General features: G+C 39.6%; 2 protein-coding genes across 3 annotated transcripts in view; both read left to right on the plus strand.

Annotated features, from left to right (window-relative positions):
• Positions 1-2,293: 2,293 nt before the first annotated feature.
• Positions 2,294-9,314, plus strand: GJE1 (gap junction protein epsilon 1). Its single transcript, XM_027751510.2, has 3 exons — positions 2,294-6,070; positions 6,657-6,839; positions 7,247-9,314. The coding sequence occupies exons 1-3, from the start codon at positions 6,032-6,034 to the stop codon at positions 7,640-7,642; spliced, it is 618 nt and encodes a 205-aa protein (XP_027607311.1). The 5' UTR covers positions 2,294-6,031; the 3' UTR covers positions 7,643-9,314.
• A 2,372-nt stretch (positions 9,315-11,686) lies between these two features.
• VTA1 (vesicle trafficking 1) overlaps positions 11,687-19,239 on the plus strand; it is a 36,824-nt gene continuing 29,271 nt past the window's right edge. Inside the window, exon 1 of one of the 2 annotated variants that reach the window (XM_027751486.2) lies at positions 11,687-11,831. In XM_027751486.2, the coding sequence (XP_027607287.1) occupies positions 11,723-11,831 (109 nt within the window). In that variant the 5' untranslated portion in view covers positions 11,687-11,722. The remainder of the gene's footprint in view (positions 11,832-19,239) is intronic. The other variant, XM_027751487.2, reaches the window with a different exon arrangement.

The following is a 19,239-nucleotide window of genomic DNA, read 5'->3' on the forward strand; positions in this document are numbered from 1 at the left end:
TGCTGAAAAATTTGTTAGAGACCCAGCCAGTGCTTCGCCTCAGAAAAGATCAGGCTAGAGACTTCACCTTTACCACTAGGCGGCTCATTGGAATTGTCACAGAGCTCCTCTGGAAGTGATTCTTGTTACTGATCAAGTTTCCTCCACACAGTGTTAAATGCATCTACAGTTCCTCCGAGGCAGCCTTACTGATGGCTTAGATATTTATCTAAATTGGTGTGACCCTCTACTTTGCTGAGTATACACGAAATTTTCTAAGATCATCAATATTGAGGTCTCTGCTAACGCTCTGAATCAGTCTTTTTGGTTCCCATTGCGGGATCTAATATATGTCTTTAACACTGTGAGCTAAATTTTAACGCTGAGAGTATGATCCTTTTGCTAATTTATTTGAAAATGGGTTTATATATGAACAATCAATATGCTTCCCATTGGGAGAACAGTTTAAATTCAACATATATTTAATATTAATTATTTGGGACAAGAGGAAGTTGAGTCTTTTCGCATGAATATCATCAGAAGAACACTTTAAAAGCTTCTATTGGCAGAAGCTTATTGCAGTTTGAGTGGAGAGAAGTGAGACTCCTTGCTTTTTGTTGCACAATATTACCACTCCTAGTGCTGCCTTCCAGGAGAATTTCTTCTATCCTAATAAATTTTATCTGTCCTTTAGTCCACAGTAATTCCTAAGGTTAAGGAATTAGAAACATTTTCAGTGTGAATTTATGTTCTTGATTTTTATCGGTACTTGATTTTATCTACTCTATGTTTTTCAGAACTCTGAACAGCAAGGAAATAAGCTTTGGAGAGAGTGAGTGACTCCAGCTCAGAGAAAACAAAAATTTAGATTATGCTTCTAGTGTTGTTCAACAGATGTCTGTGTAAAGACAAGGGAATACACTCAAACAGTATGAATATAAATTCCCACAGAGGCAAAAAGGTATTGGGGGGAAGATCCACAGACCCTGATATAAACCAGTCGGAATTCAGATCTCCACATAAACTGTTCTTCATTCTCTTTTCAAACAAAATTAGTACACCCACGTCTTTGGATCTTATTTCAGATTACAGCCCTGAGACAATCTCATCATGCAGCTGTGACACAGTACTTGGCACAAGAGCAAGGGAGAGAGTGCCACAGGTAAGTGTCCTTAGTGAGAAAGAAACTGCACAGGCACAATCAGCCAGCACAGATGGAGTGCATCTGGGAATGCAACACCATAGGGCAGGAACCACAAATGTGAGAGGTAAATACTCTTCATCAGTAATTCCCAAACGTAGGGATTCATAAGCAGTTCATGTAGGAATGAGGAACTCCACACACCTCACAAACGCCCTCTACCGAGAAGTTGTTCTGACAGAGAAAAACACTTCTTTCCCACGTTTGTGCAGCTCAAGGCACTTGATAATTCCGGGGCTAATTCCAGATTTGCACATCACAACAAGCTTTGTGTAGTCCCATTCAAGCATATCTGCCACCAAAACTACCTGCAGTAAGAAGACTTTATTCAGTATGTGTGCTTGCACATTAAATGAAAACTGGGTTCAAATGCAGCCCTGGAAGTGATCATGTTTGAAAGCCTGATCATCAGTCACACATTAAAAAGAAACATGGCAATAACCAAGGAAGAAATAGTATTTGATTTTAAACACTGAGCATCGGGAACCAAGCCTTTCAATAAATTTTGTAGTATCACACCTTAGACCAGCAGACACAGCTGGAAAAAGTGGGCATGCATTGTAACAAAGAGTGACTTCTTCCAGACAGTCAAATGTACAATAACCTTAAGTAACTCCTGTTTTCTTTCTTGTTACTTCTCAATAGAGGCTTTCTTATTTTGATGGAGGGTTTTTTTGGCAGAGATTTTCATTTCAGCTTCTTGAGTTAGGGGCTCTATTTAAAGGACAAGAGGCTACTGAAATAGATCATTTCCCCAGGTTTCAGAATACATAACAGGGTTTGCAACTGTTCCTATGTGGGTAGCTAGAAGTGGGTCCAAGAAGCACCTGGGAAGAGTAGGCAGAGTCGAAGAAAGGCACGGAAGGAGACAAGGTCTCTCTAGCTCGGTATGAAATGCTCCATGTTTGGAGTCAAGGAGGACAACTGTTCAGTTTCTAAGATCACATCTCTAAGGCCAGACCTCAAACTCTAAGGTTAGACATTCAAACATCAAGCCTCTACAATTCTTTTACTAATAAAATAGCACTGGAAGTTAAACATCTCATAGGCATTGCCAGTGCACTCCCTGGGAGAAGCTGATATGAGAAGAATTATTATCTTATTCTAAAGATAAGAATTATTGTGGATTTGTGTGGAGAATGTCACAAATAGCATAAGCTAGAAAACTAAATATATTTAAAAGAGAAACACTAAGTTCAACTATGGCTGCTCAGGGATAAGCTAACTAACATAAAATATGTCTGATATGTGCCATGTAGTCCTTTCCTCTTCAAGACTCCAGGGAACAGAAGAAATACCTACATTCTGTGGTTAATGCTGGGCTCTGTCTAACACCAGTACTATATCCCTGGAGCACTGGGCTACAAGCAGAAGTTTGTGGCCTCCCAAGCCTGGAAAGCTCCAACAAACACCAATATAGAAATTCTTCCTGTTAAGTCTGTATGGCTGGGCAAACCATGTGTAGAAAAGAATATTGGTGATTCATCATGTGTATTTCTTAATTTTTTTAGATTAAATTGACTTTGAATTAATTTTAAAAAAAAGTGAGGAAGAAGCTGTATTTATGACACATCTTCCCATATTGCGTGGCATGGCTGAGCCATATCCCTGTCCAATAAACCTAGACACTTGTCCACCCCTCTCAGCTCTCAGACTTTACATCCTGCCTCCTATTTTTTGTGCCACACATAAATCAGCAGTGAGGAGGATCTGAGGAAGTCACCTGACTCCTAAGACTCCTGGCCTAGCGGAAAGTGAAGCAACCTCCATCTCAGATCCAAATTGAAGTGCAGGCACCAGTCCGCAACTGATAGAGGCCTCCACTGGACCTAAGCTTCAACACAGGGAACTCTGCAAAGCAAAATGGAAATTCAGGTGCTTCCAACATTAGACAAAGCTGGAAAGCTGTCAGAAGCAGCTGTTTTCCAATATTTAGCATGCTACCTCTCTTTTTGCAGAAAAAAACTTATTTTATTGATACCAATTCAATTTTTTGTGCCATTTTCACGGTCCTGTTTCTTTCATGGCACAAGGGTAATAGGGGCCACTGCATTTAACCATTCTATTAAAGCAGTGAATTGGGTGCTTAATGTTAAACACACAACTCATCCCTCCAAGCACAACTGCAGCTTTATGCATGCATTTAGATTCCATTTGTTTTACTATGATTATTCAGTAGGACTCCAACTCATTAAAAGGTTAAAGAGCACATAGCTGAGTTGCCAACTTGAGTTGAAAGACAGGCTTAGGACTGACTTGGAAACAAGTGTGATATCAACATCTTCCATCCCATTTGTTTGTGATAGACAATTAACAGACAGCTGCTTCTATAGATTCAAAACAAATACTGATTTTCTGTCAACAAAGTCCCACGGAATGGCTTGAGTTTTGTCAGCAGACTGCATTCAAAAGGACTGCACAATGCCAACTTACTCTACTTCCATCTCAAGTTATCCTCCTAATGTGGTGTTGCAAAGCACATTATTGAACACACATGACAAAAGAAAAACATTGCTATTAGTTTCTCCTAGTGTGAAGATAATGGGATTCCTGTGCTTGATCTCACATGGCAGGTATTGAGCCACTTCAAAGAAAGTGACAATTTTATTGTGGGCACATTTATCACACTCAGGGGGGTTTCAGTGCAGACGCTCATGGGGTTTGTACTGGGTTTATTTGACGACCTCTCCAGAATTTTTCTTTTTTTTAGTTCAGTGCAGCTGTATTCCTTATGTGTTCCCAGAACCAAATCAGGGCATTGCCAGATAACTCTTCTTTTAGCATCTTTATCACAGGACAGAAATTCAAGTTTCCATAGTGCTGTTTCTGAAGTTCTACAGAGAATGATTCGATTGTCTTAGATTAGATTAGATGATCTAATCAGGTAAGTAATTACATGATCCTCACCTAAAAATAACAAGATGCAAAGTAGCATTTGTATAGTGCAGCTTTTTTACCTAAAATGTGTTCTTAAATATTGTTTCTGCCTATAGTGGAATCAAATGCTGACCAAACGTCATGACTATTGTGTGTTCATGTGCATCAATTAATGTGCAAATAATTACTACTATACCAAGCATAATGAAAAGCACAGAAAGATCTGTCTTCATTTAGAAACTAGGAAATTTTCGGTTTTCCTGTTATTGCATTTATAAACATTTCTGCTTAAAGAGATCATAATAAATACTAAAACAAGTATTTTTGAAGTATATTCAGCAGCAGGTTTTCAATAGCAATTCACATTTTAAATAATGAAATTATTGAAATATTACTGACATTAAACATCTGCACAGTGTGCTGAGCTAATTTAGTCATTGCATACTATTGTGGGAACATTCAAATTACTTTTGGATGATAATTAAGCTCCAGATATATTATGTACTGAAAAACAATTCACTGTAATCACAATTACTGCATTTTGGTGAAGGTTAGTCACACAGTCTGGGAACCACAGTACTTTATTGTAGATTACATACCACTATGAGGCATTATTGCTTTTAGTTCATTCCACATACGCAAACCTCAGCATTCACTCTATGCAGCAGAGCAGAGCAGCAGATTGCATTATTAAAAGTTTGGAAACCCAGTCTCGGTGTTACTGATACAGCACCTTTTACAGTACTCCATGAGATAAACAGACATTTCATTAACTGCCTGAACTAGAAATTGTAGTAAATAACATGTACTTATTGGAGCATTTTTCAACATCTTTGCAACTGAGCTACTTCAGCAGACACAGGGCAGATTCCCCTTACAAAGGATGTTCTGATGTCTTACTACAGTTATTTTAATGATGTCATTAATGCAGTCACATCGAGGTACCTTGTACACACACAACAGCTAAATCCATACATAAAATGAACCGTGATTCCCATCTCTTCCCTCCTTCTGCCTAGGCTTCCATGCCTCTGAGCATTCATCACAGAGGGAACAATGCCTTTTGTTACATCAGCCTGAAGTCACGCTGCAACCAGTTACGAGGGAGGTTCTCTCATGATAGAGGGAAAAGAATAAATGCCCCTCTTTGGATTTGTCATCTGGATTTCATTTTCTTGTGCGCCCAAAATACCAAATAAACTGTTGCACTCCAGTGACTGACAAGTTAGCATTTGCCCCTTACTGGTTTCCTGTCTTCTTCCTCTCTCCATCTTCTCGTAAAACTCCCACTGGGTTCAGACCACTGAGTTGATACATCCTTAAGGCTATTTACCAGCAGGAGTGTCTAGCATCCGTATGGGCTCACATGCCTAGCTCTTCTAGAGATCTTTCAACTGCACATACTGAGTAAGCTGGCAAATTATCAATTGCAATTATAGCCATTAAGTTATTAATAGCAATTTTAGAGTGGTTAATAATATTTAATTCAATTGCTAGTTCTTTGAATTCAGAATCGTGGACCAACGGATTCCAAGTCTTGTTGTGTCCTTTCTTTTTTATTGGACTTAGTTAAAAAGCGGCTATTAAACTCTGGATGTTCCGGCTCGCTGGGTGCCGGGTCCTCCAGCCGACGGCAGCCCCGATAGCGATGCGCCGGGTTCTTAACCGGGACCGGGGACGGGCCGGGGTGATGGTCGGTACAGCGGCGGTGAAAGGCCGGCGTAAGGCAGCGGGGCAGGGGCAGGTGCGCAGCCGGCAGGGGGGCGGCGGTGGCGGCCAGCGCTGCTGACGGTGCTGGCCCGGGATTATCGTCCGGCGCCAACCGACCCCGCTTTTGCTGCGCCCCTGCCGGCCCGACCGCGGGGGCCCGCCCGGGGGCAAAGGGCGGAGCGAGCCGGGGCCGGGGCCAGGGCCGGGGCCAGGGAGGGCTCCGGCTCTGGTCGCCGCCGCCCACGCAGAGTACCTTCCCCAGACATGTCCCCCAACTACATCCGGAGCTTCTCGGAGGGATGTGTGAGTACCCGGGGGCGGCTCCCCACGGCACTGCCCGGAGCCGGGGTCTGGCCCCAAGCCGCGCGGGGGCCGCGCCGCGCCCGCCGCCCCCGAGCACAGGGCAGCGGTGCTGCCCGGGCGGGACGCTGAAGGCGGCTTGAGGGGGGCTGTAAATGGCCCTGTGGGGACCTGAACTTTAATTTGCAGGAATAAGTATGGTTATAAGTATGGCTGGGTTTGATGGTGGAACGGCGGTCCGTGCTTTGCCATCACCTGACATCATGTCAACAGCAAAACGAATAGACTTTGGGTCGAAACGCTCAGCTCCGTCTGGCGCGTTCTGCAGCAGCGGAATACAGATAAAGGCAGTGAAACAAATGAACTGACAACTGCTAGACAAATGAACGTTTATATAAAATTAGTAGGAACAATAAAAGTGTTGTAAGCCGTTATTTTGTTAGAAAGCTACTGCAGCCTTCATAGGCAAACTCCTTTTAAAACAAGTAGAATAAAATAAATATTTTGGATAATGAAAAAAAGCAAGTAGACCTCCAACAATAACAGTGTTCATTTTTGTTTTTATGGTGAATAACCCTGTGATTTGCAGCTCAGGCCACCAACGGTAATTGGCCAATTCCACACTCTTTTTTTTGGCTCAATTCGAATGTTTTTCCTTGGCGTTTTGGGCTTTGCTGTTTATGGAAATGAGGCCTTGCATTTCAGCTGTGACCCAGACAAGAGAGAGGTTAATCTTTTCTGTTACAACCAGTTCAGGCCTATAACTCCTCAGGTAATTATCTTTTTTTGTTTGTTTTTTTTTTTTAATTGCAAAAATCTAATATGAAGAAAATAAACTGCAAAATTTAAACATGAGTGTTCCATATAAGAAGTAGTAACTGACTGGGCTAATTATCCCTATCTTTTTTTCATTAATATATTCCTTTTAATAACCCTTTATCTGTGACTAAATATGGATTTGTGCTTTCTGTCCTTCATAACAACACTCCTAATGTTTCAGAAACCAACTGAAATTTCAAATCAAAACATAACAGTGATTTTACCTTTATTGTCATCTAAGTGTTTAAACATTTAATACATGTTAAAAACAGACTTGCAAAATGTTCCAATATGTGTGCATTTTAACTGTCCCTATGCAGTTGTAAATGATCTGACAGCTATCTTTCCGCTACATTTTAGGTATTCTGGGCTTTACAGCTGGTGATTGTACTCGTACCTGGAGCCTTTTTTCACCTTTATGCTGCATGTAAGAGCATCAAACAGGAAGATATTCTTCAAAAGTCATCCTACACGGGGTTTTATATCTTCTCTGTTTTCTTAAGGATTGTCCTTGAAGTTGTTGCTTTTTGGCTTCAGATTCAGCTCTTTGGTTTCAAAGTGAACGCAATCTACATGTGCGATGTGGGAGCACTTGAAAAAAAGTTTAACATTACCCGGTGCATGGTGCCAGAGCACTTTGAAAAGACAATTTTTCTTATTGCAATGTATACATTTACTGTGATTACAATGATCTTGTGTGTTGCTGAAATTTTTGAGATCTCATGTAGAAGGCTAGGTTTCTTAAAAACTCAGTGAGGTCAACCACTCCTACTCATTTACCACCGTGTCCACCTGTAGTTTTATCAAAATTATTTCAAGCCATAACAAAAAACATTTCTTGTCCTCTATGTAGTGTTGCAGAAGAGAACCACACTCACGATTACTGCTGCAGAATAGTCATCTGACATTTACTCCTTATCTAAAAACTACCACGTTATGTGAATAATCTTTGTTTCCATGTCAAGACTAAAGACAATAAGATTTAAAAGAGTAACATATTTTCATGACCTACCACAAACAATAGTTTTGCCTCCAGAGGAATGTCTGTATGTGAGGAGGAGGTAATTTATAAATGTACTGTTATTCACAGGTTTTCTGAATGCATGCGATGGGGGCTAATAAGGTTATTGACCTTCCAAGAAAAACTATTCCAAATTTCTTACATGTTCTTATGGCTTGAGAATTAAGCGGTAATGGTGGATAACCTCTGAGTACCAGAAAGCATTTGAGCATCTTCCAAATCAGTGCCACTGTTACAACCTGCATCTCAGCTCCCTAGGGCAGAGACTCCTGGTTAGAACTGTGGGTACAACATATCCATCAATACTCGCTTGCTTTGTAGTGGTCCAGCTAGTTTCACGTGCTGGCTGGGAATCTCCTTTTATAAGTGAGAGAGTCACATAATATTCTTTGTGCTGACTGGAATGCCTTACCCTCCTTATGTTTTGGCTTAAGATGTAGAAGATTTTTAATAATTTAGTATGATCCCGTTTTGAAAGAAGTAAAGACTTAATTTTGCATAAGAGGCTTAAAAGTGTCAAAATAAAATATCGACGATAAGCCTTCTCTAGACCCAATAATGACTTGATTTCAGTGAGAGTTTTGCTTGTGTATGACTGCAGAATTGGGCCCACAGAATTTTTTCCTGTATGTGTCACACCTAACTTCTTGCTCTGACTAAAGTTGCTAGAATAACAGCTAAAAAAGAAGTCTGCATACTAAAATTATTCTATGCAATAAGTGTATGTGGTTAGGTTTCAAACTTTATATAGGTATCAGATATTTTTGTATGCAACAGTTTCTTCTTAGGGACTAATAAACATATCAAATTTACAAGTGATTTCCTTCTGCTGAAGTGAGATAATGGAAATAAAACAGATTTTGAAACGGGAAAGAAAGGAGGAGGTAGTTTCCTGTATAAAATATGTAAGAATAGCAATCATAACAATTAGCTATTTTCTGTTTGTTTTTCAAACATAAAAACTTGAGGTCCCAGTGACATTTGGGTCCTTTCAGGAATATTTGGAAAATTCTGGAAAAATTATTACCAAATGTTTTAGCACCAACTGCTACTTATGCAGTCCCAAACAAGGTTGTAATCCTCACTCACAATAGTAGTCCTCGTTACATAAATGGAATTGCATGATTTAGGTGTCTTGGATTTGATTGAATCTGGGCCATTTAAAACAAAGTGGGTGACAATTAGATGTGTGATTTTTTTAATATGCTGATCAAGAACAAGATGATAAATTTCAGTGCATTCACTATATTAAAGTATTAATGTTATTTTTTTCCCTACGAGAATAAGATATATGTTGTCTTAAACAAATGTCCAGTCAACACCATCAGATTTGTTCAATATTAAACTTACTTGTAAGTTATTTGATATTTTCAAGCATTACAAGTGGAATAAAAATCACTGTGCTAATTTCTTGTTTGCATAATGTGCCATGTGCTTTGGTTGATACATGTTTAATTTTTCACTGTATATGTCAGTATCCATCTGGAATTATTTTTTGCAACTGAAACTTGTAATCTAAGGAAAAAAACCTTTTTTTATTTATAAAGGAATACAATAGATAGAACTACTAAAAAGAAGAATTTACTTTCATGTGCTAGGTGCAGTTGTGATCAATGGTATGCAAATCACAATCAGATATTTGTATAGTAATAAAATAACTTAATCACAACCTTGTCAGTATTTTCCCTAGTGCTTAATATTTCCATTGCTTGCTGTTCTTCTTCTGTAGTGTAGATTTCCAAACACTTCAGAGAGGTCAGAGGAGTGCCAAAACCCCCAAGCCCTCAGGGGATGTTCTTGTTAACCACCAAGAGCCTTGAAGTACTAGCATGGGACTGCCTGAGGATGCCCAGGGGAGCTTTAGGAGCTGGATTACCCAGCACTATGCCCTTTCCCTTGGTGGTCAAAATCTAGAACATACTAAAAAGTTTCCTTCTTGTAAATGAGATACAACACCAATTTTTCCCCTGTATTTCCTGTGAAATTAAGATAGTCAAATTCCTCTGTTTTTCATTTAGAAACAAAATGTGCATTATTGCCTTTTAGTGCAAATGTTTTTCTGTGACTGATTCTGTCATTAGTGTCTGGAAGAAGGTGATGGAGATATTATCTTCATGTAAAGAAACCATTTCCCCACAGTTGTCAACACTTCTTTTTCCTATATTTGCTATTTGTTTGCCCGGCATTCGTTGTACTCTCAAGGGTCTCTAAACTTTTCTTTTGCCTGGTCTCCCAAACTCCCACCACTTTAATCGTCATTTACATTGTTTTCTATCAGCTTCCTTCCACCCTTACTCCCTCTGAGATTGATATGCCTTCATGTGTTTCTCTGTGTTAACACCGATTTTAACTCAAATGCTTAGCATATATTTGAGATGATCTGAAGGTTTGGGGTTTTATTGCCCTTATAAAAGGAATTATATAATCCACTTTGGGATTCTTTGATTCAATTCTATTTCTTTACGCAGTGAACATGAAGTCCTGTCTCCCAGATCACTGAGGAAGCATTTTTGTTGCTTACATCAGGTTCACGCTGTAAATGCTTCTTTGATTTTTTTATTGTTCTCCACCATACTTGAGCCACCTCATTTTCACAGACAGCACTCAAAGCAATCCCCAGCTCATGTGTTTGTAGTCGGTTTTGTCTCTAGTCAGCGATCATGACCATTTTAGTTCTCACTTAACAAAGAGCTGTAATTGTGATGTGATTGCATTTACATCAAAGATATAGCTGTTCTGGGCCAGCCAGCTTCTAGTATACCACCACAACATCCCAGTCCTGTAACCACTTCTTGTTCTGTTCCCTTCTTGGCATCCTTTCGTTTGTTCAGACATCATTTCCCTTCTATTCTCTTTTCAGCACTCTCCCATGCCAGCAATGAGACAATGCAGCCATCTCTTCTACCCCATGCCTCCCTCCAACACACATCTTTTTTTATGCCCTGGTGCATTCACATTCTCTTGCCTTGCAGACAGTCATTTTGAGACCAAGAAGAGGTTTGGCAATAGGAATATCTAGAAGAAATTTAAAAATAATTTTAATTATTCTGTCATAATGAGAAGCTGATAGACACTGAAATAATTTGTGAGATCCATTTGAAACCATTTTGCTTTGACAGTTCACGACTTTTGCTGTTCTTATCTGCTCTCAGTAAAACCAGAAATCTCTGGAGGTCCCTCCAATAAGAAGTTATCTGGGAAGTAGTGATCCTACAAGATGTACGTTCCAGGGCTGGTGGACCTGCTGACAGCTGCTGGGAAGCAGCCCAGCCCTATTAGCCCGACCACGGTAGCATACGGCTTCTCCAGCGGGAGGAAGGGCAGAGGTCCAGGAGAGAAGGTGCAGTTCAGCCCACAAGGGCTCCCCGGACGCCTGGTGAGCCTTGGCGCAGCCCAAGGGGCAGGTTTTTCAATCTGAGATTTTACTTGCCGGTATACCTCCACAGGGAGGGTCTGCACAGCTCTTTTGGAAAGGAGACGAGGGATGGGAAGGGCGAGGGCATAGCCGGGGCCAGGCAGGGCCAGGGGAAGCCGCGGCCGCCCCGGGATCTCCAGGCCCTTCCTCACGGCTGCTGTGGGACGCGTTTCAAGCACTAAGGGGCCACGCAGGTGGCCCTTGAGGGTGTGGGTCCGCATTGGCGGACAGACGGACAGACGCGCCGCACGGCGCGATGCCTCCCGCCCGGCCAGCAGGGGGCGCAGTTCCGCCCCCTCTCTCCCCCGCCGGCCCCCGCCCACGGCGCCCGGAGCCGGAAGCGGAAGCGGCGCGCGCCAGCCTCGGGAGCGAGAGCTGTGCTCTGCCGCCTGCGCGCGCCATGGCGGCCCCGGCCCTGCCCCCGCTGCCGCCACCGCTCAAGAGCATTCAGCACCATCTGCGGACCGCGCAGGAGCTGGACAAGCGCGAGCCCGTGGTGGCGTACTACTGTACGTGAGTGAGGAGGAGGCGGCCGCGGCGCCGCCCCGCCCCGCCGGTCCCTGGCTCGGCCACCGCCCCCTGCCCCGGCCGCCAGTCGCCGCGCCGGGCGGAGCGCCCCTCCCTTCCCTTGCCCTCCCCTCCCCTGCCTTGCCCGCCTGGGGGGCCCGTGGGATGTGCGGGTTCGCGAGGGCGGTGGGAAGGCCCCACCTCTGGGCGGTGCCAGGCGGTCGCGGTCCTGCCCCCACCCGCCTCCTGTGGGCTCTGTCCTTTTGCGGAGTTAAAGGCTCTTCGCAGGCGGGGGCGTATGCCAGCAACCCGAGTGCATGCTTGGACACACTTGTGTGAAGTCCAGTGTTCCGTCAGTGTTGGGATAGCTGTAATAAGTATGGTATAAAATAATACTCGAGAGCCTTTTCGAAGTTTTTCTCCTCCTGAGAAGACCTCCTTTCTGTCCTGTGTATCTGAGTAAGCGTTTAGGGTTTGAGAGTCTTTGGTCCTGCCAGTAGTGTTCATTTTGTTTTCTGTAGGGCTTTGTCACCTTCTCAGGGTTCTCAAAAGGGGCGAGTGGGTGGCTCTTTTTCTCTTTGTTTCACTGAAATGAACACAGCAAAATCTTACTGTAAAACTTCCTAATTAATAGGCATATTTTTTAAGCTGACATGGCTTCTAAGCTAATGGTCATCAGGGTGGACTGTGAGCCTTTCTAAAAGACTTTTCATAGCGAACTAAGAAATGCGAGCCTGCTGTTAGTCTTAAATTCCTGTTACAGTTAAACCACACTGGGAAAATGCCTGAGATCACCAGAAATGTCTGTTTATGTCTGTGACGACCACTCCCCTTAAGGGAAAGGAGGGTATGTAGTCACAGTGTTGTTTATTTTTTTCTTTTTATTGAGATGCGAGATCATCTGAGGGGTTTACTTGGCTTGTCTTCAAAAAGAGCTAAAAACTAGATATAGTTTAATTTGTAAGGATGAATTCATGAAATTGGATCTTCAGAAAGCTCTGAAAAATTTGTCAGAAGAATAATATAAATTTCTATGTGTTACGCAGGAATACTGTGCTAATGTGGAAAACTGCAACCAGAGAAGGGAGATAGCTACATATTAGAACATTGGTTGTTCTCAGTGGTACTTGCTCTTTATTTAATGGCAAAACATGAGACAAGGCACACTTTGTGTAGCAGGAATCACCAGTTAGGTCAAGTTGCACTGATTTTTTGGTTTGGTTTTTTTGTGTGTGTGTTTCTTTGGGTTTTTCTATCAGATGTAACACCCTATCTGACTAGACAGGAAAAACACTAGCACTTAGTATAGATGACAAGATACAAGTCTATTTTTATTTTAAAACAGAAATGGTTAAGTGTCTGAACTCTATTTTTCTTCGTCTTTTCAATTCTGAAACTTAATGTAAGTCTTATTGTAGAGGGAAAAAAAGCCTGTGTTGGATAATTACCATTTTCTGTAAAGTTGTTTGCCTTGTCTGTCCTAAGCAGTCTGAAAATTTTATTTTTTCATTTGAATACTTCAACACATCTGATTAATTACTGAGTACAGTGAAGGCTATATTCTAATTAAAATATTACATAAAGTGAAAAACAGTGACACCTCTTTTTCAAGTTAGGTCTTGCTCAGATCCTTTGTTCTTTTAAATACACAAAGGAGAAGAATTAATTTTCACCAATGTTCCACTGGTGACACTTATTTCCTCCCATGGTGGATGAGTATTGTCTGGATTGACTAAAATGCGGAACTCCTGTTTCGTAGGATTTTTTTTTTCTTCATTTAGTTCTGGCTTTGAAGCAAAAAGATTTATGAACCATTAATTTTTAACATTGTGGGTTTAGAACAATTATGTGAAATCCCAAAGTATGAATTATTAATATTACTACTGTCCAAAAAATGTACTGCATATACTGCTAGCATTCAATGAATAATAAAAGCTTTACTGAAAAGATACGTTTCTAAAAGTGTAGGTCTGGGTATACAAAAAAGTTTCAGGATACTTTTCAGATAACGTTTTGAAAGCAATGCAGATTTATGTAGAGTTAAAGCAGTGTTTCTCATTAGATGCTTCACTGGAAAAAGTGAACATCTCTTTGTTTAGCCTTTGAAATGTGTTTCAGAGGAGCTCTATACATTTTCTATAATGTATTGTGTGGAGGGAATAGTGTGAGGAAATCTCGATGTGTGCTGGAACATGTGGTGTTCTCTGTGCTGGGGCTTCTCCACCAGCCTCATCTGCAGATGCATGACTAGCACTGTGTGTCCTGGGACCAGGAGGCTGGTGTTGCCCAGTAGCCAAAGGGGGCCCTGCAGTGACAGGTCATGTGGTGAGTCAGTGCTGCACGTTCTATCGCAAGGCTGCTTGCGCAGCCGCTCTGTGAGGCAGAACTTTTGGTCATCTGCTGGGTGTAACTATCAGTCTGAAGAGTGACGTGTTTATAGCTTTGGAATATTGCCATAAGTGGCTCATACCTATAACAAAGCTTTGGTCCTAGTATTATTAATGTTTCCATAGCACACTAGTTGTCAGTATGGGCATATGTTTGCTAGGTTTTGATTTATGTTCATTTTAGTTAAATTCCACTTGTATATTTCTGATAATAAGAGCTATGACACGAATTAATTTGAACATCAGAAGCAAATATCTGACAAGATATGTTTGCAACCTAAAATATTGCTTTCTATAGCTTAGCACTAAAATTGTCAGGAGTAACTACTTACTGCCTTGTTAATATTTTTGTCTCTCATCAGCATCCATGAGAGCTGGTAGAGAATTTAAATGGCAGTTACACATTTTATTTGCATACACTGTTTTACATTTTTGTCTCTTATGTTTTTTTAGGGTATAGTGCATTTTAAGCATTAAGCTAGCATAAATCAGTGGTGCCACCTAAAGAAGATACTGTAGTCCTTCTCTGGCCTCTCATTCCCAACCCCAGTATGATGAAAGCCAATAGTAAGCTATTTTTCATCCAGGCCAATTCACTGCTTCTTAAAGAGCTGCACTCCCACACAGACAAGGACAAGGAACAGGACACCGTGACGTGAGGTGAAGACAGGACTCCCACTCTTTTGATATTGCTGGCATATATTAATTTAAAGAAACAGTAATTTAATGAACATTAATCTGTTTTACACCGTATGAATAGCTACAACAGGGATTATTTGTAGTTTTCAACTGCCACATAATTTTCCACGTGAGAAATAAAATGTAGAAGAATATCGATGTTCTTGCATGCTGTAACACATCACAGATACTTTTTGTTGTGGTACTTCTTAGAAACACTGCAAAAATTAAAAAATGGGTTTATTGATGGTAGTCCTGTGTATTCCTTACAAAACCTTTGTGCTTAACCTCCTTTATAGGTATTCAAATTCCAAGCAGCATACGATCAGTACCGTTATATGTTGTGTGTAAACTGTTACTTTCTTATCTCTGTCGTTAGTAGATGGACATAATTGATTGAAGCAATAAAAATATGATACTGTCTGGAAGCAAATATAAATTTACTTGGTTGTTAAATGTGTTCTACTTAGAACATAGACTGTAAAGAAATAAAAAAACTTTTTTAAGTTTTGCAGGACATGATCTCACAAAATAATTCTCCTTAAAAAGAGATTAGACCGTTAATGTATGTAGCTGTTTCAGGTTCAGTAAAGATCAACTGATTCAGCAGGTATAAGGGAATACCAGAAATCTGTGCTACACTGATTGTCTAGCAAAAGGCAAATAATTAATTGGTAGTCAATAAAATAAATTTTTATGTTGAAAACTTAAATGAGTCTGACTGTTTGACTACTTTGAGATGTTATTCTACAGACACAAGGAGGCAGGCTCTGATAAAAAAATCTCTGACCTGTAATAACTGAAGAAATTTTATCTCTGGCATAGACAGTTTGACTCAGAAGTAATTTTTTTAACAATTGTAAGTCTTGAGAGTAGCTGTGTCTTCCAAAAATTTCTAGTTTAGAGTTTAAAGCAAGATTTTCCTTAATGGCTGTTGTTTCAGCCTTTCAGTAGTGTTTTTAAGCTCTTTGCAAAGATGATTGGTAGTTTATTTTGGACTTCTGTACTTACTGGGCATCGATGTTCTGATTCAAAAGTATTGAGAGAATGCGAGTGAGTTGCCAGAAAGGGACTGATGTTTCATGATATATAACACAACAGTGTTTGGATATCTAATGGATACAACATGAGAAATTATGATTCTAGTAACTTCCAAAAAGCAGAGCTGTGATGACTTTTGCTTTACAGTGTACTAAACATCAAAAAACATTCATGTGAGATCAGTAAATTTGATCTTAAAAAAGGTGTGAAAAATTTTTCACTTTTTAAATTCTTGACATGCAAAAGCACCAGAGAAATGCTTCTGAAGGATCTTAGTGTTGTATTAATGTTTCTGGTTTTGTGAGATCAAGCAGGAGAGAAAAAGCAAAAGAGACAATTTTTCTTCCCAGAACTAGTTGACAATGTCTTGAACCAAAAGATTTCCAGGGCACGAAATAGGCTTCTTCTTCCAGTTAAAGCCAAACTGGAGGGTGTTCCACAGAAGTGCTTCAGATTTGTGCTCTAATCACTACAAGCTGTTTTATCCTTGTGACTTGGCGATAACTAATCCAGAGTAGCTGCTTTGCCCTCCTGTGGCATTCTAGAGATCTCAATTGCTATAAATCCTACATTTAATGTAGTTTTTCTGATTTAACTAGAAATATTTCCTTTTCCTTATTAGACTGTAGACACAAACTTCTAAAAATACTGGTAATTTAAATATTGTACAAAAGCTTAGAAGCTTATGAATTCCACATATAGATCTCTTATTCAAATTTTACAAGATCAAAATTAGTCCTTAAACCAGACTGAAATATGTTAGTGTAAAATACAGAGTAATTTCCTAGGATTTGTAATAGATATTACTAGATTATTTGTCAGCTAACCTTAATAGTTACCACTTGTTTGTCATTGGAAATTTTGTCTCACCTATTTGTCTTGTTTACAAGTTGCTATTATTCAAATAAAATGGAATTGTAATGTAACTTACTGTAACTGTCAGGAATTTTAAGTAAGACACTTTATTTGAGATCATTTTGACTTGACAGAATTTGTCTAGCATGTTACGTGACCCTGAATTATATTGCTATGAGTCCATTTTCCTTGCTAAAACTTAAAATACTGTGAAAGAACCTGAGGGGACAAAGGGGTCATGACATTATCCTTTTATTGTTATGGGTTTCTTAATTAAATTTGTTTGTAGTCTTCATTCCCTCTACTTTTATATCAGATCTTTTTTTCTTACATTTCTCCTTAAACTAATTTTACTTTAAAATAAATATTTAAAAATAATTTGCTTTCTCTGGAATGTTTTAGGTTTTTGAATTGATGCTGCCAGTCCAATATCTTGTCTTTTGCCAAGTTTTCTTCAGCATCTTATAATGAGGAGGCAGTATAAGGCCCTTCAAAGTTTGTTTGTTAGAACTGTTAAATCTATTTTTAAAAGTCTTTGGATTCAGACAACTTGCACTTAGCCATGTAGAAATACCATATATTTATGATTTGCACACAGAACTTGCATGACTGAAATATGGCACATTAATGTTCATGAAAGCAAGCATAATTCATTTTTATATGAAAATATGTTTCCAGTAGTATCTCTTGCTTCCTACATTTGTATTCCAGCTGTTGGCTTCCTGTACCAAGCAGTTAACAAATGTTTTTCTGTCAGTGGTTTGACAAAAGGAAGAGGAAGGTAAAGATTATGAACAAGTAATAAATTACAGCCTGAAAAAGCTTTCATTCCTTAATCAGAATAAAAATGTAGCTAAAGTTTACTGCAATGTTATTTGTTAGTGTTTTATCGCAATCTGTTGCTCTCAAATGTCGAAAATATTCCAGTTGCTAATAATTTTTCTTTTTGAATGCCAGAGAATTAAATATGTACAGGGAAAAAAAATATAATCATTTGATCCTGTTAGGCCAGGAAAAAGAAAGATGGGTAGGACAGAATTTAGAACATAGAATCAGTGTTTTGTGCATGCTTGCTGGCTGGAACTTTTGTTCTCCAGTATTTTTTACTTGGCACAGAGTTAGTTTAAAGTGGGAGTGAGGGGAGTTTCAGTTGTTATCCAAACATAAATCTGGAGTAACTTAATGTGTATGAGAATGAATGCCTGGCACATACTAAAGACAAAATACTTTCTCTGAAATTGTGCTGGGTGTTAGCAAAGGAAAAATAACGTGACATAAATGAAGGCAAAGAAGTTTCTGTAAAGCTCACTGTATAATTCCATCCAGCACACCCACACTTAGTATTTACTGAACAAAGATTAAGGGCAGCAAGTCAAGATGTATATTTTGTAGTTGTCTTGGCAAAACATTTTTGTGAGAATGATAACTTGCCAAGTCTTTATGAATTTGAAGATAAATGTCCTGTCTGCAAACTGAGAGCAAGCTCTCTTTTAGTTAATAATTGGCAAAACAGTTCTTTGTGTATAAAATTACAAGTGACTTTAGCTCTACTTATAATATTCGTTAATATTTAGACATTAGCTCTATGTAGACTCCTTTACCTTGTTAGTGCTTTACTTTATGCATATGCTACTGTTGTTGGCTGCATTAAAGTCTTTTTTGCTACCTGATTTCGATAAAGGGGGCAAAAAATAGTTGTCTGTTATTAGGGTGAGTGCATAAAACAAAAAGAAGGAATAATTTCATTCATCTGTTTGTTTACAAGAATTCCAGAACTTCATCACAAATAGTGAAGAGAGATGAGAATTACAGGTCCCTTAATTCCCAGATTGTCTGCTTTCTTCATATACTCCATTTAGGCTTAAAAACTTGAAAACTTTTGCAGCTACAGTGTATGGATGTAGTTGTCTTTTTACGTCAGCATTTCCAGAAGCTTGGCTTTTCACAGAGGAATTTTTTTTATCAAATGTTACTAAGCAAATGGCCCCTTTAAGTCTAGTTGTTGAGTTTTACAGTATATTACTGCGGTCATTGGGGGCATGCACTTTGGACTTTTTTTTTCTATGAAATAATTTTGATGTAAAATGGCATCTCAAGTATGGTATTTTATAAGGTAAAATAATGCATTCGTAATACAGAACACTAAGAGGATTTCTTTCTGTGGTGTCCATACTGTTCGGGAGATTAACTTCCACTTGTTAGAAGTTGAACCACTTCCATTAAAGCAAAAGTTTTGTGACTTAACAAGCACAGTAATAATACATGCCACTACTTTTGCAATATTACAGGAACCAAAACAGCTGTATTTAAAGGAATGTAAATAATTACTCTCTTTTCTCTTAGATATTGGGGGGAGGGGGCAACTGAACTCATGTCACTGTCGACTTTCTCAGCAAGAGACCTTGGAGGCAGTAAACTTTTAGCCTCTTGCTTATGAGTTATTTGCTAC

The sequence above is a fragment of the Pipra filicauda genome, unplaced genomic scaffold, assembly GCF_003945595.2.
Source record: "Pipra filicauda isolate LSUMZ 115617 unplaced genomic scaffold, ASM394559v2 scaffold55_size4083901_pilon, whole genome shotgun sequence".
Lineage (NCBI taxonomy): Eukaryota > Metazoa > Chordata > Aves > Passeriformes > Pipridae > Pipra > Pipra filicauda.

Coding starts and splice junctions, on each gene's coding strand:
- GJE1 (XM_027751510.2), top strand. CDS start 6,032: ATGTCCCCCAACTACATCCGGAGCTTCTCGGAGGGATGT. Junction 6,071..6,656: donor GGAGCTTCTCGGAGGGATGT/GTGAGTACCCGG, acceptor TGTGATTTGCAG/CTCAGGCCACCAACGGTAAT. Junction 6,840..7,246: donor TCAGGCCTATAACTCCTCAG/GTAATTATCTTT, acceptor GCTACATTTTAG/GTATTCTGGGCTTTACAGCT.